The following is a 26,668-nucleotide window of genomic DNA, read 5'->3' on the forward strand; positions in this document are numbered from 1 at the left end:
CACACTCACCAGGATCACTGGGTGAGTATCAGGGACCCAGCGTGATCTCTTACAAAGGGCCTATGGCATGCTAGCATGTACATTCTTGGGATGCTTTCTTTAAGCCATGTTTTCAGGCTGCAATTTTAAAGGAGGCACAAGAGCTCTAAAGATCTTAATTGTTCTTAGTTGAGTGTGAAGGAAGACCTATGGACCACGACAGACACCATCCTTCAGTTTACATGTGCTGGATAATCTAAAATGGCCCAGAAACTACATTTCCAGCCATTTACTATCTCCAGGGATGTCCTGAGCATGTTTTTAAAGTAGAATTCCTATAAGTTACAGGCATAGGTTTTTACTAAGGGACAGCCTAGATCAGTAGTACAGGAATGTAGTGTCTGTCTTGACAGGACCTAACTTTCCACAGTCAATAAGATCCTCACCCATGTAGCCTCCCCTCCTTACGGGACCTGAAAAATGAAAAACAACATCTAGTTACTCTGTGCAAATTACTAGATTAAATAATAGCTTAAGAAAGCAAACAAATTAGCTGCAAGGAGATTGGGATCCTCATTCATAATTTTCCTCTTTGGCTCCAGCTGGACCTCAGCCTCAGACCTCATCCCTGCTGTCCTGAGACCTTCCTGCCTAAGATGTAGTTTTGGCAGCAGCGTTGCTTTAAAGGCATTCACGCTCCAACTGGAGCCTCAGGTGTGGTTAGGCAAAGAAATGAGAAGCCTGAAACCCTCAAGATAATTCATCTCCTCCAGGTGGTTCCTGTCCACAGCCGGCCCTTATCTCCTCTTTCTGCAACACCTACTTACTTGGATCTTGACTTGTTTTTGGCAGTGCTCTGGAGGTGCAATGCGGTTGCCATGGAGATGCTACCCAGCATGCCACATGCTGTTTCATCTTCTCTCCATCTCTTCATTTCTCTCCAGTGTGTGCTTGTTCGCTCCCATTCTACCTCGCAGACACCCACCCGAACCTTTTTTTCCTAATTGAAGACATCAAACACCACACTTCTTCAAGCCATTTTGCTACAGCCCCCGCCCCCCAACACACACACTCTTATTGAACATGTTTTAATTTCATATAATCAGAATAACCTGTACTGACTGGAGAAAAGGGAAGAAAGTTGCCCCAAATGTTAAATTTCCCTTGTTTATGCTGGTTTCCTGGAAGGCTGAGGGAATTCAGGCAAGTGTTAATCAAATTAACATCCCTCTACTTTCCCGGAGATTAGGTCTTTACCAGGTGGAGAGAGACTTAGTAGCAATACCTGCCGATTTCCACCTGAGCTCCTTCATGTCTCTGCTCTTCAGACAGCTCTGAGCTGCCCTCGCTCCCAGTTGCCTGTCTATGAAATATCCATTTTACCCATTATTTGCATTAAGCCTTAGGCATCTCTGTAGATGCCAGCATGCTGCATTGTCAGGAGTTGGTCCACACATAAAGAAAATCGTCATGTGACTATTGACTGCTTGCCTCCCCCTCACATGACTCGTGTAACTGGCAGATAATGAGAAGAGCTGAGAGAAAGACTTTGTGTACCTAACCAGGTGAAAATTGAATAGTTTCTCCTACGTATACCAAAGATGTTTTTCTTTTTCTCGATAATTAGAAAGACACTAGAAAATAAATATATAAACATACCTTTCCCCCATCCCCTTCCTAAAAAAAGCTCTCTCATCTGTAATGTCATAAGCAAAATGAGTTATATTTCTTTCTTTCCTAAACTGATAAAAGAATTCATATTAGTAAAAACAATCCCAGAATTACCTTTTACGTATGTTCCAGATGCCTCAATTTTCTAAACTCAAAGCAACCCACTAGGCAGTCACCTTAGATGACCAACAAGACACAGCCCAATATCATTTTCTTTCTTCTATAACAAAACTGCTCAGAAACAACCAGAGCTCACCATTCTCTTCCCATGGCTCTTCAATGTGTTTACTTACCTAGGTCTGCTCTCTCAGGGCCATGAGAGGACAGGAGGGCAAGCAGGTCACATGATCCAAAAGGTAAAGCTGGCTTTAGGGATGATTTAATGTGGAAAACAAAAAAGGAGACATTTTACAGGGACCTGCACAAGAATGAGGTCAACCTACATTTTCTCTCACTGCTTTTAGAAACCAGTTTTTGATACTTCATTTTTTCCCTAAAATCAATAATTGAGTCACTTTCCCCCAAAGAAACGTCCTCCCTTTCCCTCTCCCTCTGTGTGTGTATGTGTATTGATTGTGTACGTGTGTGCATGTATGTGTATGTGTGTGTGTGTATGTATTTACATGTATGTGTATGTGTGTGTGTGTGTGTGTGTGTATTCATGGAAAAGCAGAAAGTTGTAAGAGCCACTTTCCAAGCTAGTCTTCTAGAAGTTCTAACAAATCGATAGGTATTTATTGAACACTTAGCACCAGAAAGGAACTAATTTAGATTCTGCAAGAGGATAATAGGATGAGATTTGACTCTTTAAATAGTGCATTGTCTGTCACAGAATTCAAGTCACGGGCATGAAAAGTTAAATAGCCAACAGGAATAAAATGGGCCGTAGGAACAGTACATGAACTACTGAAATGTAGTCCACAGGCTAGAGGACAGAGGGAGGGGAGAAGGGAGGAGGCCTGCATGGGCAAGAAAGTGAGAGAAGATGGGTGAGAGCTTAGCGGGGCTATTAAGCAGGAGCAATATTCAAATTGCATTCAGTTGAAAGCAAACAGTAGAGACGCAGACAAATGCATTCTGTTCCAAGACAGCAAAGAAGCCACTTGACTTTAGCAATGGTTCATGTGGAGAAGGGAGAGAATTCCAGCTGTGCAGATTGGGGTCAAGGTGTGGAGGGAGGGCCCTGAGTAAAGTTCAGCTCTTACTCCAGCTAGTAGGAAGCCATTGGAGATTTGGAAGCAATGGCTGACACAGCAATATGGAGTCTATAGTAGGGATGCACTTAGAGATCTTGAGGATGTAAGACAGAGGTCTCAGAGACAGGCTGTTTGAGAGATCTGCATAGGAAACGATAAGGCTCCATAGCACAAAAGAAGGAAGGAGGGGACTCATGCAGGTGCTCCTTGTAAGGGCTGGTGGGCTTGTAATTCCAGCATTGGGACAAGAGCAGGAGTGTCAAGTGATGAGTGAGGAGGGAGACACCTGGCAAATCTCAGGACTGAAGGAGTCAGACAAGCTAGCATCTACAGGGTGCCTAGGATTGTCCAAGTGCTTCGTAAGTCAATAACTTTGAGAAAGAGGAATCAGGCAGTTGGCTCTTTTGAGGGGGTGGTCTCTCAGCTTCATCTCAGGCACTGTGAGTTTGTAACGGAGGGAAGGCTAGTGATCTCATCTGGGGGGGGGGGGTGAAATGAGGTTCAGACCGGAGGCATAGGGCTGAGGAGAGGGCGAGGGCTCAAGATTAAAGCATTTGATACACACTAATGGAGACTGCACACTTATGGAGTTCAGATCCCCATGGCCCACATATATGTTGTAAATGTTAGGGAGGTGTGATGGCCATTCTGTAATTCCAACCTGAGATGACAGATTTGGGAGATTCCCCCAGAGCAAGTCAGCCAGCAAGATTAACCGTATCAACAAGTTTTGCCTGAGAGACCCTTCCTCAGAATACAAAGTGGAAGCTAGTGGATGCTTCTCATCCTTAGGCCTCCACATACACAAGCCACGAATGTACACATTTGCCTACATGCATGTGTGACCACCCAAGGCAAACATGTCTACATGTGTGCATACATGGAAACGGAAGGAAAAATAAAGATGAGCGGTGTAGGACTGCAAATCAGTGAGACTGAAGATATGGCGTCCAAGAAGAGCTCACAGGGTGCATCAGCCTGTGCTGACTGACAAAGAAGGAAGGGGAATGAGATCTCTCAAGCAAACCAAAGTTCACCAGCCTGGATTTAAGTGGAGTCTAGGCCAGGGAGGGAGGGGCGGGGGGGCAGACAGCAAAGGAGGTAAGGGAAGTTGAATCACAGCTGAAGAAGGAGAGCAGGTCACAGTTGTAGGAGAGCATTTAGACAGGAAGCGACACTGCAGAATATGTCTACCTTGTGATCAAGATTCAGAATAAGCACAGAGCCATCCGTGGATCTGACTGTCCAGACCCAAAGTGTGGGCCTGCCTCCCCCATTGAGAGTAAATGAGATTTTATTATAGCTCCCAGAATGACTTTAATATCATACTTTTGAAACCCTGTGAGAACTTGGACATTCTGTGCCAAACCAAGATAAACTTCCAATCTTAATGGAGCCAGATAAATACCCTAGCTATTGTTGCCAGCCTCTAACAAATGCTCTGAGAATGTGGCCCCAGCCTTCATAACTGACTGCCTCCCAGAGCACGGGCTGAAAATTAATTCCCCTATAAGTCCAGTCAAGCTTACCGCTTTGTGCTTTGTCCCCTGATGTCTTATAAGGCAAATGAATTCCATTTCTTCACTTCTGAGGGGTTTGTGTGTGTGACAGGTGGCAGATTGACAGCCCCTAGAGAGCAGGGCTCTCTTTCTAGTCTATATGTCCTGACCATCCATGACTCCAGTCATCTCTGGAGGCGAGGAGAGCCTGTGAGTTTTATTTCTTCCTATGAACCATCACTATGGTGGAAGAATGAGGAAAACCAGCCGACGAGACTGCTAAGTGGTAGCATGACTGGTTAAAATCCCGAGGGGAAGGCACTGAGGTCTGTGCTTGGGCTTTTAGCTCCACCACGGTAGAAGTCTCTGGATTCTGTGTGTCCTTCTCTTCTGACCATGGTTTCTGTTGACAGCATTATGCTCAGTGTGAGGCTATGTGAAAGGAACATGAGCTTGGGGATTACTAAAAAGTGGATGGATTCAATCCCTGCTGCCAACAACCTCGGGCTTCATTATAACATAGCTATTACATAATCACATATAATATATGCTATTATTTTATAGCATTGCTGTGAGAATTTAAAATAACATAAAACACCCAGAACAGAGCTTGGCATGCGTTCAATAAATGATAGCATTCATTGTTGGGCTTTCTTTTATTGCACAGCCAGAGCTGAAATATGACTTCCAAGCATTTTTTACTTATGTGTTAGAAAGCTAGGCGATTAATTTACCTCAGGGAGACAGAATTCTGAAGCTGTATGTTGAAAGGGGAAGAAGGTGTCAATCAGCAAATTCGGTACACAATGCTGGAGTATTGCTGCGTTTTCACTGAGTTTATTGGTTCTAGGAACACAGCTCCTAAGAAGAGCCAATCTGTCCTCCTTTTCATTCACGTGGTGAAAAAGGAGTTGAAACAGAAAGAGATATCGAATTATACCAAGAATTGGAACGCTTTAATGATTGGAGTCTTACATTGCTTCCATCACGAAATGACAGGGGAAGCTGGCTTTGGAGCTGGTCCTGTTAAGCTCGAATTCATCTCAAAGCGTTTGTTGCACTTGTCTGAGCAGACATACCGAACTTAAGTTCAGGGGAGAGGTGAGCTCTGGAATAGATTCCGAAATCTTGGTGTGTGGAGGTGATGAGTGAGTGGCTGTGTCTTGAGTGAGGCAGAGGGAGAGTTGTAGGTTCGACATTGAGACTCGGGTACTCTCAAAACAGAGAGTTTCAATAAGAAAGGAACGTAAAAGGAGGGAAGTCTGGCCTGAGGTATAAAAAGAAAACCAAGATAATATTTTACTTTAAGCAGTAATTATGCAAAGCAAATGTCCACGGGGGAAAATTCTCGCCAGCATCAAGCGGGAGAAGGTGAGCAAGGAACAGAAGGACAGAGCAACGCTGCTCTCATTTCATTTCCTAGACCTTGTTTTGATGATCAATGACTTCATGAAATATATTGGTAGACTAGCCGAGGCAAGAACCAAGACAGAGGGGTTAAGGAGTAGGGTTTGATGTTGAGAGGCAGGCAACAGGTGTGTCTATTATCTTTGCAAAAAGTTTTCAGTAAGTAGAGATGTCCATATAATTACCTTTGAGAGGGGTTGGAATACCACTTTGCAAACTGCCCTAGTAAACAAAGAGTTAATGGTATAAATGCACAGTAATTTCAGAAGCATTAAAGAGCAGGTTTCCATGGAAACATCAACCTACAGAGGGAGAGAGAGAACTGAGATCCCCTGACAAAGAAGGAACAGCAGAGTTCTAGCCCCCACACAGTACAGCAACCGAGATGATTACACGGTTTTCTCATCTACCCCGGGGAGATGCAGTTGGGGTTCACGGTGCTGTCCTCTTAGGCAGGCGCGGCGGGGGTTGGGGGAGGGTTGGTTTGGTTCACATAAATTCTTGTCCTCATTTTGTCTGAAGCTCTGAATCAGAGGCCAACCTGTGTTAGACTGTTTGACTAGTTATTAACAGATGTCTTTAACTCAGTAAGTAAATAAGTAAACAGGTCAGTTTGCACCCCACCCCTTTTTCCTTCTTCTCCATTCCAGTCTGCTCGGGAAGCACTGTCATGGTGTGCTGGGGTTGAAAGCTACGTTTTTATGAGCTCTGAACAACTAAGATTTGGATTTGGCGGACAATGTTAAATTTTTATATTACATTTTATTTCTTTTAATGTGTGTGTGTGTGTGTGTGTGTGTGTGTGTTATGGGACTGCATAACACAGGTCAGAAGACAAGTTGAGTGGGTTTGTTCCTTCTCCCACATGGGTCCCTGAACTCAAACTTGGGCCATGAGGGTTGACGGCAGGTGCCTTTACTTGGTATCTCACAAGCCCAGACAGACAGACTAACCAATGCTAACCAATGCCTTCTCATCAAGCATTACAAAGAGGAATATCATCCTTCATTCTGTAGGCAGCGGCCCTTACTGTTTTCAGATCCACCCAGGACAAACATGTTAAACTCCTCAGCTCTTGACTCCAACCCTACTTTAGGAATGTCTCTTCTCACTAATCTGTTATCCAGAAAGCCATTCCCTAGGCTCACTACAGAAGCAACATGAACGAACCCCGCATTGACGGTTCCTGCTGACCCTTAGACTGCTTACCCTCTTCACCCCCGTCCTATTTTACACTCTGCATCCTCTTCTTTGCATGTAGGTTTAGCACAACCTTTTACTGTCTCCATCAGCATCTTGGGTTCCATTTTGCCTCCCTCACTATTGATGTCTTTTCTTATGTCCTACACTCTACAAGTTATTATGTTTTCCTCCGTGTGGGAGAGTTTCATCCACATGGCAGATATGGTTTGTAGATAAGTCCTCTCCACAGCCTCTCATGAACCTGTACCAGCAGTCAAACCCATAGCCTCTTGTGCATCCTAGACAAGTCCTTTACTAGGGAGCAACATCCTCAGCAGCTGGTTTTTCTAAAGCAGAGATGTGCTCTTAAACAAATCAGCATCTTCCACAACCATGTTTCTTGCACCTGCAGCATGATGGGATTATAGAATACCCACATCCCTTAAAGTCATAATAGTCTCAGCGACATCTTCTTTCCCTGTCTATTCCAAACCATCTCTGACCATTGCAATCACCCTGACTCCTTTGGTCCCCTTCCCTTCCCCATACAGCATAATGACTTCTGGGAAGCCCCACTGGTAGAAATCTGTCAACTATCGATAGAAGACTAAATTATAGCCTCATTTTCCATGAGTGACATCTCTTCATAATCTCTGTTCCCGTCCCTGGTAACGGAAGCTGTCACTGATTCATCCCAAATTCATTCACTCCTTTTGTCCTTTGCTTTAGTAGAGCTAAATAATAGGCAAAGTTAAACTTGTGGTAACTACCTGGAGAATGGGGACTACATGTGCTTCTTCCAGTGTTCTTGTTTTATTAATCCTTTAAGGTGATAGACAGGGAGAGGATCCTGAAGAGGGAATAACAAACCAAGGTCAAGAAGAGAAAAGCCTCATCATTCTCTTCCCAGGGTCTCATGCCCAGGGTACTTTAGGTCCTTGGTCAAGGGATTATACATCAAGGGTTTCTTTCCATCTAACTGGAAGTTCACAGGAAAGAACTGTTTTCTGGTTAAAGTTGAATATTCTAGAGAAATCTTTGTCAATTGGTGCTTGTTTAGCTTTGGCATTTTCCCTAAATACTGTTTCCAGCTCATAAGCAAAAAATGGATATCAGAAAGACAAGCCTTTGCCTTAAAAGTCATAGTAGGCACCCTAGATATTTTCTATTGATGTAATAAATGCTATAACCAGAATCAATCTTGGAGGAAATGGCTTATTTCAGCGTACTGCCTACCGTCCATCATGGAGGGAAGTCAGGGCAGGAACTCAAGGCAGGATCCTGGAGGCAGGAACTGAAACAGAAACCACAGAGAAGTGCTGCTTACTGGCTTGTTCCCTGTAGCTTGCCTGGTCTGCTTCCTTATACAGCACAGGAACACCCCCACCCCCAGTCCAGAAGTAGCACCCACTCTCAGTGGGTTGGGCCCTCGATCATTAGTCAAGAAAATGCCCTACACACTTGCCTACAGGCATGCTGATGGAGGCATTTTCTCAACTGAGTTAGCTCTTCTCAGATGACTTGAGCTTGTGTCAAGTTGACACAAACCAACCATGGCAGTATACATAAAGAGGTAATAGCAATAAGTAAGGGGCCAGCTAGCTTTTGACTTGTAACATTTCTCTCTGGGTAAGTCCTGAGGCTTAGTGAGGACAGTATATCCTGGATGTATTCAATATAGTAAGGTTGTAGAGAAAATGATTTATATTCAATATTTTGAACTCATGGATGACATGTGAAAATGAGCTAGAAAGCAAAAACAATTCAGCGATCTTCGTATTATCAAAGCATCTCTTGGTGCCTATCACTGGGAAGTCCCACTGTTGTGGTTACCTTAGCAGGACCTTATCAGTTCTCCAAATAGCCAAGGTGACTAAGAGTGGTGAAGTGAAAAGTCATTTCTTTTCTCTTTCTGGTTTTTCCACGCAAAATTGAATTGGAAGCGGGTTTGCCGCATTGCTCATTAATTAGTGTCAAAGGATGGCTTCGTTGCCTCCCCATAGGAAGTACCATACTTTCATATCCAAGTAGGAGTGTATCTTTCCTGAAGAGACTTTAAGGAGGATTACATAGTGTTCAGGCAGAACTCTAGGAGATCAGAATAGGGGTCATTTTGAATAGTCATTTACCATGGACTGAAATTATGGGATGTAAGCTTATCTTTTGTGTTCTTTGGGAAGGAAACATCATATTAAAGGAGTCTGGTAAAGTGGTTTCCAACTGCAGAAAACCTCCCAGGGATTCACTAAAGCACAGCGTCGAGAAGCAAATGTTCTCTGGCCTCAGCTTGGGCTGCTGGAGCAATGAGAGATGTTCTGACTGTAGTATGAAGAGCAAAGGAAAAGTTGGGGAATTGGGAGACTCTGAACTTAATTGGCCAAAGCTCAGCAGCAGTTCTCCAGACCTCAGTATGATCAGCAGTAAATGTGAAGGGGAGGCTGTGATCCAGTCCCCCAAATGCTAAAGGTCTCCAACTTTTAAGTAGTGTTTTTGAAAGAGAACAGTAGTGAGGCTGGAAAGATGGCACAGAGGTTCAAACCACTTGCTGCTTTTGCAATGGACCTGTTTCCAGCACCCATGTCAGGTGACTCCTAACTCCAGTTCCGGGGGATCTGTTCCCTCCTCTGACCCCTGTAGGCACCTGCATGCATGTGGACCACACATACACTCATGCTCACAAACACAAGCACAGAAGAAGATGACAGTCTTTAATCTTTTAATAAGGGAACAATTGAAGCCTGAGAGATGGCTGACTGAATAAATAGGATGCCAGTCACACATAAGTCAGGTGTGGAGGTGTGTGCCTGTAATACCTGCACTGGAGAAACCGAGACAGGCTGAGCTCTTGAGCCAGCCAGCCTGACCAAACCCTCAACTTTCTGGTTCAGTGAGAGATGATAACTCAAAAAAAAAGATGAGATGATGGGTAATTGAAGAAGTTACCCTACATCCACTGCAAGGTCATAACATTACTTATTGGACTGTGTGTGTGTGTGTGTGTGTGTGTGTGTGTGTGATAGTATCTATACAAACTTTCTCTTTTCTCTTAATTGCTTTTGTTTCCTGCTTTTATTTTATTTCTACTCATCTCTCCCCAGCAGTATCCGGGGACACAGGACAGGCCTTTTCATTTGCTTATATCTCTTACCACTGAAAACAAGGCTCTGTGTTGTTCCCAGAGAGAACTCTAAACAAGCTCAGGAGAGAATTGCCCCCTGGCATGGACAGCTGCATTGACCCACTTGATAGAATGGTGAGGATTTCAGCAGCCATCACAGCTTGTGGCAGAGTCACAACTCCATGGTTTCGCTTGTCTTTTGAGGCGAATAGGATTCTATTGTGCGTTTGTAGCACCTGTACACAAATCTCACTGATTTGATGACTGTCCATAAATAACAGCTTTCTGGAGGAAAATAAATGCTCTCTGCCCTCCTCCTCGGTCCAAGCAGAGATTACTGGGCAAGTCTCAACAATTCTCTTCTATTTTCTTTCATTTCAGATAAAACTAAGTCATGACATTCGGTTGTGAAACAGGGTCCATGCGAAAGCTCTCAGAATTTTTCATTGTTGGACTTTGGAGTCTGAAGAGGTTTTATTTTTTTTTCCTTCTACTTTGTAGTAAATTGTGATTGATGTCACCATTTGTCCCTCAAATGAAAGTAGTTCATCCCAAACTCCCAAAGGGATTAAGCATATTTCTTACCTCTAGCAGAGGAGAGGAGCGTGGCGGGGTTCTAGCAGCCAGCTCTCAGGGTGCCTTAAAATCTCTCTCATTAATTTAACATCACAAATAGAATTTAAATAATTTATATATGGACTAGGCCACACTTGAACTTATTGTTGTTTGTGGACGCTCCGTGAAAGAAATTAATGATATTAAATACCATTTCAGAAAGATAAAAATGTTTAATTTATTAGAAGACAAACTATATTTAATGTGCCTCAAGTAATTATAAGTGGATATTGTGGTGTAACCTTTAAATTAGTTTCTCTCAAGGTTCTCTACTAGCTATTATTTTTCCTAAATAAGAGAAAAAGCTTACAAAACTAATTTTCTAATTATTTTGTCTGGTGCATGGCTTCATATTACTATATATGGCACTATAGCTTCAGGGGGGATTTTAAAAGTTTCTTCAAAGTCCTCTTTCAAAAGCAAAGTAAGACAAACAAACAAATAAAAAACATAGACTAGATGAAATAATTTATCCATCTTGGAAATGTTACCACACAGTTTAAGGTCAGATGAATCCAGGAATTAAGCAGGGGTCCTCAGAGGGGGACCTTGCTTGTAAACTTCTCCCGCAGGGCTTGACAAGAATTCACCAGCAACAGCCCACCAAAACAAACCCACTACACTGATTTGATAGCTCAGGATCTGTTTTGATAAATGAGTTCCTAATTTAGGGAAAAGTAAGACATCCCTATTAAGTTTATCCAAAGGATAATGTTAACAGATATAAAAAGCTAATTTACAAATACCTTGGGCTCTCTCCTTCAATACTATGTCTAATGAAATGGCTTTAAACGTTTTTAAAATCCATGTTTATGTTCTTGTGAGAAATTGTTTCCACTATTTCCAGGGTAAATGTGCAGAAGAAACCGTCATTTCCAACAGCACCTTCTGCTCTTTAGGAAGATGTTTAGAAGGCCTCGTGGCTTTGCCAATCAGATTTCAGTAACCGAACAGACTCGGTATTTATCAGAAGAAATGAGGGGTAGATTAATTGCTCTCCTGTATAATCTGTTAACTACATATGTCCTATAACATAATATTGTATACCTTAAGCATATTAATTTAAAGAAGGTTAATTTGAAAGAAAGAAAGAATAAAATGCCCCAAAGAACATGTCAATATAGTATAGTTGTCATTACCCACAACATTCAAGTTTTAAGATGGCTTTAACCAATCTATATTTTATTAATTGTTTTTGAAATTGCATAAAAGTAATCAGTTTCATTATGGCATTTTGTATGTAATTCCCACTCTACATTGTTCAGATTCATGCCCGTTCCCAATCATTCTCTTCTCGCTCTCCACAATTCCCTTTCAGCATCTATTCTCAAACGCTTAGAGTATCCCAGTTTTAACCATGGGCCACTCTCAAGATGGTACCTCCACTGCCCTGGTGCAGTCAGTGTCTTACCAAAACTCACTGCTGGATCTGTGGCTTTGAGGGCTGTGGGTTGCTCTTGAGGGCAGCACCAGGGCTCCCTGCATCCAGGCTGCAGGGGAGACCTTTTTGATGAGCATTCTGCTTCTCTTCAGCTTCCAGGGAAGCCCCGGCTGGAGGCCTGTGTGTACTTCTTGGTGCATGGCCTGCCTTCTCTCAGCTTTTTCAAAAGTAGAGCCAGATTTTCAAAACATTTCTATTTTCTAGCTCCTAAAAGTAGAGACATCCTGCAGGGGAATGAATTCTTGACCTCTTGCTTACAAGTTTCTGTCTCTGAAAATTCCTGTGTAACTGTGTATCATCAATATATACCTTTTGTGTCTGATATCTTTATTTCCCTCATCTACCAAATAGACAGATTCCAAACTTCCGGGTAAGATGGTGGACCCGAAGCTGCCTTCATCTGATCCAGTAGAGAGCAATCAGTGTGAGGAAAGGAGGGAAGAGCTTTGGCTCCACTTTTGAAACATGGTGGTGATTGGAAGGAATTTGGACTGGGGTTGAGGACATCTGGATGCTGTTTCTATCCCTGTGGTGTGATCTGGTTAAAGCCATAGAAACCTCTGGATGATGGTGAGAGAGAGGACTGGATGAGCTATGATGGTGAGCTACTCCACTTTGCCACCATCTTAGTGGATATTACGTTTTATAAAGCTAATACTTTGTAACAATATGAAGACAGAAAGGTGCCATCACGCCAGGGCTCTTGATTTGCTGACAAATGCTGGCAGAAGTCCATCAGGTGCCTCCTGCCCAGCACACACTGCAGACTCACCATGCCAATTGTCTACATGGTACTGTGGATGCTCTGTGTGGCCAAAGTAAAAAAGGCCTAGGATTTGCCAACCTTAGCTTGACCCTATTAAACCTTCTGGTGTGTGACTTAGGCTGTGTAAAACAAATGTGTTAGCTGGAAGTTCATCAAGATTCTGAGTTTCTTGTTCAACAAGAAGGTAACCAGGAAGGGAAATTTGTTTTAGTTCATTTAGTCTCCAGCTGAGGTGATATAAGGCAGACCATGACAGGTGCTGATGAGGCTTTGGACACTGATGTCACTTTGGAGAGTCATGAGAAGATATAGAACTCAGAACGGAAGGTCTGATCTCTGATCCTGAGTGTGAGTGTCACTTGGGGAGATCATTTAACATCTTGGGATCTGTTTCCTCTCTAAAATAAGTTTCCAGCAAACACTTTTCTGCTTTTCTCTGAGTTGCAGCAAGCTCACATTCGGTGTGATCCCACAACTTAAGGAGGTAGGCCATTGGGTTTCTTGGATGTGAAACCATGTCTGAGAAACAAATCAAGTAAAATTTTAACCTATCCAACCTTGATGGGACTTCAGAGAGACAAAGAGTGTAATGAATGGGCAACACTCTGCATTGAGCTTCCACTTAAGCCAGGGTCTTTTCTGTGAGTGAGATAATGGCTTGTATAGAGAAACCAGTGCTTATAGGGTCTCAGAGTCTTAATTATAGTTCAGCTTCTTACCCAGGACTTAGGTTTCAAGGTCTTAATGTTTTAAATTGATAAAGTATAGCCAGATATTGAGTATTTTCAGTTCTCATGGGAAGTTTAATCATCCATGTGATCTTACGACTTCATGTTATCTCCAGATATGGACTTCAGCCTTCATTCTTTCTGTGTAGCTCATTTATGAGCAGGCCTTGCTAGATGTCCTATCAGAATCTCCTTCACTGAAGCAGGTGTCTTGCTGTTATATGGTCAGATCGTGATAATGACCCTTTTTAAAAAATGCTTGCTATTGTATAGTCTCATGTATAAATCAAATTTTATACAGTGTTCCTATTGACGATTTCATTTGTTCATGACCACAGCTGTTTTCTCTGATAGCTGAAGGTCCAATGACATTTTCATTTTAACGAGGTATCATTTAGGTTCACAAGTAGAGACACGACCTTAGCCATAATCATTTCCACCCTTTATTACCACCGAGTGGACTGATGGGCTCTGCTGTACAAAAGCCATCCTCACTCAGAGCATGTTTAAGTTTTCAAATGTCCCAATAGCTAAATGGTGTCACAGCAGAGGCAATTCCTCAGAAAGAAAACACACACACACTGTGCATGATTGATTCATATGCTGTGGAATGACCCAGATGATTAAAACACACATAGTAGAGTACTTTGTAGAGGGCCATGAAGCTTTATAAATGGTCTTGATAAGTGTGAAGCATCCAAGAAGAGCTTAGATAGATGGGATGAACACAGAGAAAAGGAAGAGAAAGAACGTATCTGCAAGGCAATGATTTCTACATGAAATCAGGACGTGGAGACACGGGAAAAGAGATGTTTAACTGCAGGCCAGTTGCAGTGCCTTCAAGTGGGCTTTATTTCCTGAAAATTTAAATTTCTGCACATGGGCTCCCAGCTCAATGCTATCCCCTTCAGAGATGTCATCGTGAGGCTATATACCAACCCCATTCATGTTACGTAGAAATTTAATCATTTCTGGAACTTCTATAATTGCCTTCAGAAATGGACACTTCCTTTTAAATATTTTAATAGTAGTTTAGATAAAGGCAGAATAATTTATAGCCATGCCTGGTGAAGAGGTGGGTACTTAAGCTGGTAATTTATTTTCCCCCTTCCCCCTCCTCCTTCCTCCATTCTGTCTTTCCTCTTTCTCTTCCTTATTTTCCTCTCTTTTGTTCCTCTCTCATCTTTCCTTCTTTAAAAACAAAATGGGATTAAACTATTTTTGTTGCATAATCTTTCTCTAAAGATGTCCAGAAATAATTCCAAGTAGTTCAGTACTATTATAGGAAGAACATATTTTTCAGGTTCATGATGGTGGATGCTTCTACTGTAGTTTGTCGGTTTAAAATGCTGGTTTTGTAATTATATCCCTTAGACTGAATACTGTAGGGATTTGGGTTGTATTTGGAATTAGTGCCAGCTACAGGAAACCTGAATATTATCTTCAAAGCAGCAATGGGGATGCTGCACCGACTGAGCTAAGAGGTCAGGATCAGAGTAAGGAATGAAGATACTGTGTGGGACCTGAGCTGGATTGTGGATGCCACACTTGACTGATTGAAGGCTCTCAAAATGAGGAGGAACTTGAGGCCATGGTATATGATGAACATGTAAGGAAACGGGATCCTAAATCCTATGTTGTTGTGAGAACAGGGATGGTATGGAAGAAAGACCATGGAACTTAGGGTGTTACTTAACTACTACTTCTGATAAACACTAGTAAGATAATATTGAGCAAATAATTTAATGTTTCTCTTTCCTAGTCCACAAAATTAAAATTATAGAAGAAAGTGAGTTTAAGGTGTCTTCACAGGTTGAAACGAGTTTTTATGAAGGATGTTTGATACATGTCTTCAAATACTTGAAGAATGCTCAGATCAAAGAAGGACTAGACTAAGACCGTACAATATCATAAGAAGAAACAAGTTTTCAAGAGTTGTAAAGGGGTGGGAATCAGCTTTAAATAAGACAGAATCATGAGATGATGGTGTGTTGAGGATGGAAGACACCATGGTGAGTACCTCAACCAATAGGAATATTCAAAAGAAGCCTAGAGGTCAAAGTCAATGATACTGTATAAAGAAAGCATCAATTGGTAAGAAACAACAAGCTAGGCGGTCTGAAACGTCTAGCTCGAAATTCTAAGAACTTCTGTTCTTTTGGAGTCTTCCGTGCTCACAGCTGTATCTCTAAAGCTGCATATGATAGAGTCATGACAAGCTTGCCAATCCCAGAGAGCCCTAGAATAAAAAGTATCCCTGGGGGTGGGGCGGTTATGCTGCACAGACATCTCTACAGTTATTAGAAGGTTCTACATTTCTATAGCTTTGCCTGCAACAGGCAACTTTCCCAGATGTTTTCAAGAAGAGCAGTTGGAAGTAGGTCCTCTGAACTGCCTCTTCCACTGCTTTGTGAGATGCCTAGTTGGTTCCTTCGCAGAGACTCAACTCACAAACAGCATCAGTCCTAAAATGCTGGAGTAGCCTATCATGTAGCACAGAACTTCATTATTGATTCTGTGGGCCTATATGGTAGAGGGACATTAATTACTATCAGCCCAGTTGCACTAATGCACTTGTAATGACCAGGCCTATGGGAATTCCCAGATACTTCTTAATTCTAGCAGCTAGCAATGGACAGGATAGGCTGGGGATAAGTGTCCTGCAGGAAAACCATTCTATTGGTCTGATATTGGTGGCTTCCAGAATTTTCACTAATTTATGCTTTCATCCCCAAAGCACAGTATGAAACATACACCCCCTCCTTTCCCCACACTCACAGTACATCCAGCAGAAGTCCTGGGTTCTACATGCTTCTGGCCTGCCATGCTCACTTGACTTACAAATAAGGGCTGATCAAGACCTTAGTAAGAATTTAAAGAATGTGCATAGTTGGGGGTGGAGACAGACCCTAAGCGCCTACTTGCTACCTTTCTTGGCAGAAAGTTGTCTTGATACATAGCCATTTTCTTTTCTTGTCTCTAGCTCCTCCACCCCTTTATTCCGCCTCCTTTTTTGAATAATGATTGTTAACATTTAATGAGCACTTACTATGCGCCAGGCCCTATGGTAAGTGCTTAACCTAGTTGTCTCATTTACGCTTACAGACTTAATTAGGTGATCTTTTTATTACCAGACTTTTTGCAGATGGGGGGAAAAGGAAACAGTCTTAAAAGTGTCTAAGTGAGGACTGGAGAAATGACTCAGCAGGTGAGAGAGTGCGCTGCCCTCAGATAAGACCTGAGTTTGGTTCCTAGAACCTATTTTGGGTAGCTCACAAACCATCTATAACTACAGCTTAAGGGGACCCAGTGCCTCCTTCTGGCCTCTTCAGGCACCTGCGCTCATGTGCATATACCCCAACACAGACAAATATGTACACATATAATTTGAATTAAAATAATTTTCTCAATTATTTGGTAATGAGCCAACCTTATTTTAAATTGTATTATTTTTCACATGATTCCTACTGTAAAATATAGATGGGTATTGCATAATAAATAGGAATTTCAAGAGTGTCAGTTGACTAATGGTCATCTGTGTTCCTATCTTTTTGTCAACCTGAGTGCCTTCTGCTTTCAAGTTCTTTTTCATACTTTTAATCTTCCTTTAATTTTATCGTTACAGGTATCTGATCAATGTCACTTTTGAAGGGAGAAACCTGTCCTTCAGTGAAGATGGCTACCAGATGCATCCGAAGCTGGTGATAATCCTTCTGAACAAGGAGAGGAAGTGGGAGAGGGTAGGACATGACTTTGGCAATCCTTGAGCTAAGTAGACAGGCAGGTGTTGGATCCCACCCTAGCAGCAGGAGTACACAATTTCCCATTGCCTTAAAGAAAAGCAGCCTCTTGGTTATCTAGGCATCAGGAGCAATATACTGGAACTCTGAGAGGCCAGGAGAAGCCAGACCTCAAGCAAGCATTCATTTTCAGTCTCTTGCTACGTGGGCTAACCACGAGATGTTTTTCTTTATGTTCTGATTGCTATCGCTGGTTGTATAACTCATGTCTGCTGTAATGGGAGATGATATGTATGCAAACCAACAAATTTCCTGAGGAATCTAACCAGGCAGTACCAGTTAGAGCTTCTATTGCATGGTGCCGGAGGAAACCAATAAGCCAAGTGCACAAGCAGAAGTGCTGACGAGGTTTGCTGTGACTGAAATTTGGTACCCAGGGCTCTACTTGGAAGAATTACTTGCTACTAATTGACCATAGCCTTTGAAATTCTACCTTTAGACCTCAATTTCTGTTGTCACCCCTGCTTACCTACTTGTCTATTTAGGACATGGGAGCAAATGGGGTAGTCTCTTAGCTACTCAGTATTTCAGTTTCTTTACCTATAAAATGAGAATTAATATATTGGCATCTCTAAAATATTTGGAGCAGTACCTGGCATACAGTGAGCACTCAGTAATCATTGGCTTTAGCTATGATTCTAGATCCCAGGTTAAATACCCAAGAGTAATCACTGGGTATTTTTTGGAGGTGCATCCTGCTGGCATTTGTCCCTTGAAACACTCTGACAAGTGGTTCTGAAAATAAAATAAATAAGACTGAGAGACGCTGCTTACTGCTCTTCAGGCCAGAGCAATTTCAGGATGTATTAACAGTTGAAAAGTTCAGATGTGTTTTTAGAACAAAGAGGCATCTTTAACTTTATATAATATGACTTTTCCCAAAATATTCTTATCATGAGACCACTCAGTTCATAATAATATTATTCCGTGAAAATAACCCTGAGTAACTGGTTTAAGAACTATGTCCTTGGTTGCTATGGGTCAGCTGGCTGAGAATAGGTTTCATGATGTCAGTGTGGTTCTAAAAAGAGTAGAAACCAAGTATGTTCACCAGTATTCTATAACTGTGATAAAATAATGAGTCACACCCACTTTCATAAGGAAAATATTGGTTTTAGTTTATGGATATATACTCCATGGTCATGTAAGCCTGTAGATCTTGGTCTCTGGCAGAGGTTCCCAACCTACGGGTTGCAACCCCTTTGGAGGTTGAATGATTCTTTCAACAGGGTTGCATGGCAGATATCCTGCATATCAGACACTTACATTATAATTCATATTTTATGGCAGATATCCTGCATATCAGATATTTACATTATGAATCATAAAGGTAGCAAACTGAAGTTATGAAGTAAGAATGGAAATGATGTTATAGTTGGGGGCCACCACATGAGAAACTCTATTAAGGGGTCACAGCATTAGGAAGGTTGAGAACCACTGATCTATAGTAAGACAAAGATAACAATGGGACCATGATGCAGAGAAGACCTACTTACCTCGTGATATCTGGAAAACAGAAAATACCATGGCCCCAGTATACTTTCGAAGGCACCTTCCCAGTGACCTAACTTCTTCTCCCTAGACCTCATATCCTAAAGGTTCTATCATTTCCCAATCATGCCACAGGCTAACATCTAAGCCTTTGGTGTGTGTACTTTGGGGTAGATTTAGTATTCATAATGTAGCATTCGACTCTCTTTAAGACCAAGAAGCCAGAGATGAACTCTCCAAAACTCACAGTGTTATCCCAGAACCTCAGACAGCTAAGTTATATGAACCTGTGAACTGAACATTTGTGAGACTCAAGACCCAATTCTTAATATTGAAAGGCCCCAGCCCATCATGTTATGGTGACATCATCAGAGCTAAAAGATTTAAATGATACCTGATGGGTAAAGTTATTTCCCACGACTGAGTTTTCATTTGATCATAATGAGTTGAACCTTGGGCTCCTGCTCTCTATCCTACTCAACCAACTTTTCACTGTTTCTGTCGAGATGCCATAATTTCTGAAGTGTTTTCGTCCCTCCCATTTTTTACCATGCATTTCTGCCTATTTCCAGAAGAGGAGTTATTAACGACTGAGACTTCATGCATGGATAATGTGCTGTCCAGCTAGGGTCATCATAACTGTTTCAAACAGTTAGCATCTTAGAACTGTTCTTTCAAGGTCACTACTGAGAGGCCTGCTGAGCTCTGCTGCCTTTGCCCCATCTCTGAGGCCTGGGACACTCACCTTTTTCTACAACTAATTCTTCCCTCTGGGGGTTAGACCATTTGTAGCATCAGTTCAACCGTTGTTCCATCTTCTGTATGTAGACTTTAAGTTAATGGGCTTCTTTGTCATGAAGCCAGCCTTTGCCCATTCAGATCAGCCGTACATGTGGCTGCTGGAATGAGCTTCCTAAAATACAACTGTGTATTCATCCCTGGCCCAAACACCAGAGCTTGATAGGGTTTATGGGCCAAGTCTACATTTTATCTGTTCCTGCATTCAAGGCTCTGGTTCACCCTCCAATATTTATCCTCTTTTCCTTATCATTGTCTACCCTTGGCTCCTTTGGTTCTGAGAATGTGCCTGGTGCATCCTACTTCCTGCGTAATATACCTAGTTTCCTTTTCTGGACATGAACGAGTCCTACAATTATACAAGTTATGAGCATTCTTTGAAGTCCAATTAGGATGTTGTTGCCCCTGCTCACATCTGTTATTGTGGCATACTGTCCTACACCATGTGCCCTGCAACTTTGGTTCATACCTCTGTCACAGCCTCATCATAGCTTCCTTGAGTTAGGACTCTGTGCCTGCACACCCCCAGAGGGCAGAGGCTGTGCCATCCATTCTGTCCCTGTGTCCTCATAGCAATCTGGATGTGTGCATTGCATAAAGCATCTCAATAAATATTTGTGGAATGAATGGGAACCATTACATAATAAGAGAGTCCAAAAATCCATCATTAAGAGTCCAAGTTTATGCTAGTGCCCTTGATATAATGGCTGTTTTCTTTTTAAAGGGAAGAATAAAACCCTTACATAGATTGAGTTTTTATGGATCACACTTTAAATGCACCAAAGGAACTCACTATTTAAAGAAATTCTGAGGCTAATCTTTTTGTCAGGCAGGTGAGGCGGGGTGGAGATCATAGCCTAGAACATTTGCATATCAAATTGGTTCAAGGGACTAGCATTACCGAGGAAAGGTGCTTAGTGATGCTTGAATTTACTGGCTATGCATCCCCCATCCCCAAATTCAGAAGCTCTGGTTGCTCATAGGCCAAAAGGAGTGGCCGGAGCAGCCTCAGCCCCAGAGTATGGCTAGGTGTGATGGATGAGTTGATGCTCTTTCTCATTGTTGCCACAGTCTCCAGGATATCATTTCCAAGGTTCCTAGTGTCCGTTCACCAGGTCCCTTGGGGTTCATGAGAACTTAGAATCTGTACACTCGTGACCAGTAGGCATGATGGTAAGCATTCTACAGGGAAGGCTTGATACTACAAAAATTAGCAGGGGATAGGGGCCACTTGGGTCCTTGAAAGAAGGGCCAACATCTCGTAGCCAGATCACCCACTAATTCTATAGCCTGATTAAGTAGTTTGCTCTTCTTGATGGCTTTCTTCATTTCTAAAATGATAGCATTTAAAGTCAAAACTAATCCCCCCTCCCCCAAATCTAGACCCTTTACAGCTCTGGATTACAGATTTACACTGTAAATAAAGAGAAGCCTGGGATATTTGGAAGCACAGTAGGTGAAGGGCATGGTGTCATTCTTGTTCCGGTAATGTCGGTAAATAAAGTGTCCACAGACAGACTTTCCCTCAGTGACCTGTGCTAAAGTAGTCACCCATCTGCTCTGTCACAACAGTCCAATTTAATTTACTCTCAGGACACTTTTTTACCCAGCATTCTACTTCTTCACTTGATTCTTTGTGGCTTATCTCGTCACAACAGGATGGATGTTTTATGGAGACAAGGACCTCATTCATGCCTACAATTGTAACCCTTATGGGGAGTGCCTGGCTCAAAGTGAGCATGCAGAGATCACTGTTAAATTAATGAAGAATCCATACACCTGAAAAAGCTGTGGGCCAAACTTTTCACTTATATCTGGCCTGTGCACGCAGGCATGGACACACACACACACACACACACACACACCTCGTTCTCCTTTTAGACAGAATGGTTTTCAGAAGACATCATGAGAGAATGGCACTTCCTCCCTTTGAAATGAGTGCTGCCGTGCTTGAGAAAGACCAGGGAGTGTCCAGCCAGTTCAGGATCCAACAGAGGGGCCTGTCAGCAGCTTTCCCAAGGAGCTGGAAGAAGATTCATGACGCTGTGGGTGTGAGCCATGTGATGGCTTTCACAACATTCCTTTTGGTTTTTAAAATGAATCCTACAGCTGCTTATAAATTTGGCTCCTTTGGAAAGACTTGAGGTCAACACAACCTAGTTTATGGTTTCAGAAGTCAGAAAGAACTACATCCAGTTCCCCACAATGTCATTTATCAGCTGGAGAAGCCAAGAGAAGTAGCTGGTATTACCCCAGTCTATTTCCCTTTAGTGAAATAGGCTTTTAAACAAAGCCATTGTAAAGATCAAGTGAAACTTTACAGTCAAACACCAGCTAATAGTGACTGGAACACAACCAGAATTCAACAAAGTCAATTGATAGTCACCAACCTTCTTGGGTAACTTCTTGAGGATATGTTTGCTGTGGTCAAAAGTTATGTCAATTGGTAATCCAATAAAAAGAAACTCTCCCATCTCTGCACTGTTCTATAGGGCCACAATTTTTCTGAAATTCTGGAACCCTCCCCAGAGCAGGCATTATCATAATTTCTAATGTATTGCTCTGAAAATATTCTAAACAGATATGCCTTTGATGTATTGACTCAACCTGCTTTAAGGGAAAATAAAGAAATTGAATTTGTTCCTAGGAACCTTTAATGAGGTCTTTTGTAAATAATGGGTAAGAGGAATGGGGGTTGAATGGCAGAGATCTCTGGAACAGAATCCTATTTACAGAAAGCCAGTAAAACCTCTCTGCCATTAAGGAATGTGGAGTGGGACATTTTTAAAGGGATATCAGCTGGGTGTGGTTGCACAAACCTGTAATCCCAATACTCAGGTGGCTGAAGCAGTGGGATTATGGATTTGAAGCCAGCTTAGACTACATAGCAAGACCTCTCTAAAACAAAGCAAAACACCTATATCCTGCATATAAATACACATAGTCACACACACACACACACACACACACACACACACACACACACACGCACACGCACACATGGCATGGGGAGTCAGAAGGGCAGGGAATGGTAAAAATAATGATAATTGGGCACAGGATGGCTCATTTATAAAAGCCTGGAAGTGGGGGACAGCTGCATAAACATGCATTAAGAATAGCCTGGCACAGAGTAGCAGTTGAGCCTGCTGTCTTTATCAGGGCCTCTCATGATTTGCTTCATTGCAACTGCTATCAGCTTCCATTTAATCGTTCCTAAAACGGGGATAATAAAAATGAAATGCAGCATGGGGGGTTGTTCTGAGTAATGACTTTAAGAAATGATGATGGTGCATATTCAGGCTGGAAGATGTAAACAGAGCTCCAAGGGACTGTCTGGGTCAGAACAGAAAGAAGCAACACAAAACTGAAATCTCTGTGGGCTGCCTCGACACAGACACCAGAGATAGGTTTTACAACTCCAGTCCCTCTTATGTGACTTCACCTGAGAAAGATTCCCTCCCATTGTAGAGTGGGGCATCCTTAGTTTGTACCATTTGGGGGACGCCAAGAATCCATTGCCATCTATAGTTTGGGACACTGAGAAGTCACAGCCAGATCTCCTTGTGAAGAAAATGCTAGAGTTGGGGTGCATAGCCTAGCACTTGGTGCTCAGCCCACAGCAATGCTTATGGATTCATGGTGGAGGGGTCAGTGAGAGGGAAGAAGGGATCCCAAATGTGAGAGGATTGCCCCCCACAATATCTATAATAGCGATGGCAACAGCACAGTAAGGCTGAGTGTGCTGCAGGTATTAGAGCCTAACATGACTAAAAGAGGCAGAAGAAGTTGCTGCCTCTAGTAGCTATACACACAGTAGGCAGCACTGGATCTCTCTCTCTCTCTTTCTGTGTGTGTGTGTGTGTGTGTGCACTGTGATCCTAGCACCTGAGCAGTGATGGCCCCCATCCACCATGATCCATCAACTGATACTGTGATAGAGGCAGATGTTACATAAGAATTTCTGACTGACACGATCTAAAAGTCTCTCACACACACCCACGATCAAACTGGCAGACTGCTCATGAACAGAGGATCCATATATGTTTTCATCTTCATTGCACTTGTGTGCCCAGAATAATATGAACTGCCACTGACTGGCCAGTAAACACTCGGTGACTGCTTGAGTACAGGTGTTTAAACCTTAGTCCATCTCTCAGCCAGAAAGGTCTGTCTGCGTTTGTCCCAGGCTCCACAGAGGTGGGTGGAGGAGTGGCACAGAGCTCCACTTGTCAGAGGGGCTTGTTCTGGATCTACTGGTACCTGCATTCGACAACATGCTATTTTTACCAGCTCTGAACTCAGTCCTAATATGCTTCATTAGATTAAGGGATTAGAAAGCAGGGTCTATGGAGAAAAGCAATGGGAATTCAGATCATTAAGGGGCAGAAGAAGGCTGCAAGGTGATGGCTTACTCTCTTCAAATGAAAGAAGAATTATCACGCCAAGCACAGAGATCCGCTGTTCTTCTCCTCCTGAGACAGACCCAGAGAAAGTGGGCTTAAGATCAAGCAGAAGGGATTTATGTTGACTACAGAGACAATTTCTTAATAGAGAGAAGGGTTGAGTTCCCAAACTGTTAACAACACAGACAGATGACTTTGAAAGACCTCAGAAATGGTTAAGCTCCTATTTCTCTGTGAAGTACACAGTTCCACCTAAACAGCAATGAGTGAACTATGCCTTTAAGAACCTTCCAGCCTTCCTTCATTTATCTTCCCTTCTGTTCCTGTACATCCCCTTCCATCTTTTCCTCTCCTCTTCCCTCTCCTCCCCTCCTCTCTTTTCTCTTCCCTCCCTTCCCCACTTCCTTCCTTCTTCTCCTGCTTTGTGTTCCCTTTCTCTTCTCCTTTCCCCTTTCCTCCCTTCCTCCCTCCATTTTTTTACCCACACACAGTTATTCAGTATTTTCTATGAGCCAAAGATTTCTCCTACCAGCTCGTTATCATAGTGTTGCTGGTGGCTGACTTTGAAAACAACAACACAACCCAAATACATTGCAATAAGAAAGGTGGTTATTCTGATATCCCATGTCTGTGTAGCCCAATCTTCCCATCTATATGCCCCATCGGTGGGTTGATGCTGCATGGTCATTGATAACTAACTCACACTGACTTCTTTTGCTTATGTCAGAAGTTAACCCAAAGGGCTGTGCGAAGGGTGTACACATCTGGGTATGCCTTTCTGAGTTGGGGATCCTGGGGATCTTCACATTCAAGTGTTCCTGAGTGCTAGAGCATCACGCTAATCTCCTCCCTTTTCTCGGGTTCTAGGGAAAGGCCACTGGGAACCAAACCCTAGCAGAGAAGGAGAAAGATGGTGTGGACCGGTGGGTGGGGGAGTTGGGCAGAAGGAAGAATGCCATTAACCCTAGGTATATTAGGAGCACTGTATGGCCCAGTCCCTACAAATATGAAACAGATCAGGAAGAAGGGCAAGGCATACTTCGAGAATCAACCCCAGACCTAGCACCCAATTTGCCAAGGAAGCTTGGGAGTTATGGTTTTGAACTCCCTCATAACTGATTTTTCTAAAATGAAATATTCCAGAAAGGCTATGTGTTTTTAGATGCTGTCATCACCAAGGAACAAAAGAACTAGGAAGCAAGGTGACCTTAGTTGACTGTGCTTCTGAAACCTGGACTTGTTAACGGGGGGTAAAAGCAGAACTCAGCCAGAAGGAGGTAGCCCCAAACCAAAGACAGATGCACCATCTTGTTTAACTCTACTGCAGTGTTTATTCCATGAGTGTCACATACAGCCAGCCCATGAGGCCTCTCGACTGTTCTTCTAATTTATAGGTCATCTTATTCCCCCCCAACCCCCACCCCCAGTGGAGAGGTTGAGGATACCAGAGAATATAGAAGATATAGAAGTTTATTTTTTCATTAAAAAACATTTGTTTTTTTCACATATTAAAGATATTTAGTGTTATTAGACATTTTAGAAGAAGATGCCATCACATTTACCTATATCTACACATAAAAGAATTAACAATTAGCTGTTTCATATTTCCCAGCCATCCATTTCTGTATACCTGAATGAATGTATCTGTGTTATAACACAAGATACAATATAGCTGAGAACATAGTATACAAATAAACAACTGCCCCTTTCCCTCCCTCACTAAGAAACTGTAGACATGTTTGTTCTTATTAAATTATATTCAAACCAGTGAAACTCAGTAACTGCCTAATAATTCAATGTATGAATGTCAAACTTCTGCAATAAGGTCCTTTACGACAAGCCATTCATTTTTGTGTTTTCATGTAGAAATAATTTCAGAGTCACAGGTGGCCCATATTTGAGACCATCGATCGCTTTAATTATGAGAAGAGCTGGTCACTTTCGATGAAGGGTAAACAGCCAAGGCTTTACTAAGAAGCCGAGAAAAAGAAAATCTCTGCAACAGGGAGGGTCCTGAAAATAGGTTGCTCACCCTCTTTTTACTTCTTATTATTAAATAAGGAATTGCTTGGCTTGCTGTACTTCAGTAATCTGCGGTGGATGCGCAGTCCGTGGAAGGCTGCCCCGATCTGCTGGGGCCTTTAAAAACCTCCTCCTGTTGACCTTTCATTTGAGCAGGCTTCCTTTCAGCCATGCTCTTATTTCTTTCCTTGGGTGATGACGTCACCCAGACAGTGCGGGTGGCCCCCGTGTTCTGTGTCTTTCTGCTCTAATCATACTTGTTTCATTTTCTTGGGTGTTAGAGATTTGAAAAATTCAAGTCCTCCTTCCCCAGGCCCCAGGAAGTCCCTGGGTGTATGCCATTCCTCTGCCATTTCTACTGTCTGGTCCACAGAGAAACTTTATTTGGCCACTAGGGGCGCCAGCTGACTGACCTTTCCACCCCCAAGCTGATGTCGGAGGTCAGTGAGACTTTTACAATGGTGTACTTAGCACTCTTTTCAGACCTTTCTGCATTTTCTACCACCCAAGCTACTCTGTGAATATCTTAAGGGCATACTGACATTCACTAAG

General features: G+C 42.5%; 1 protein-coding gene across 3 annotated transcripts in view; it reads left to right on the forward strand.

Moving 5' to 3' along the window:
• Grin2b (glutamate ionotropic receptor NMDA type subunit 2B) overlaps positions 1-26,668 on the forward strand; it is a 453,007-nt gene that overhangs the window by 322,039 nt on the left and 104,300 nt on the right. For all 3 annotated transcript variants that reach the window (XM_021164703.3, XM_021164705.3, XM_029478514.2), the window contains exon 6: positions 17,228-17,342. In XM_021164703.3, coding sequence (XP_021020362.1) covers positions 17,228-17,342 — 115 coding nt within the window. The remainder of the gene's footprint in view (positions 1-17,227; positions 17,343-26,668) is intronic.

This window comes from Mus caroli, unplaced genomic scaffold, assembly GCF_978045245.1.
Source record: "Mus caroli unplaced genomic scaffold, Mus_caroli_1 scaffold_7, whole genome shotgun sequence".
NCBI lineage: Eukaryota > Metazoa > Chordata > Mammalia > Rodentia > Muridae > Mus > Mus caroli.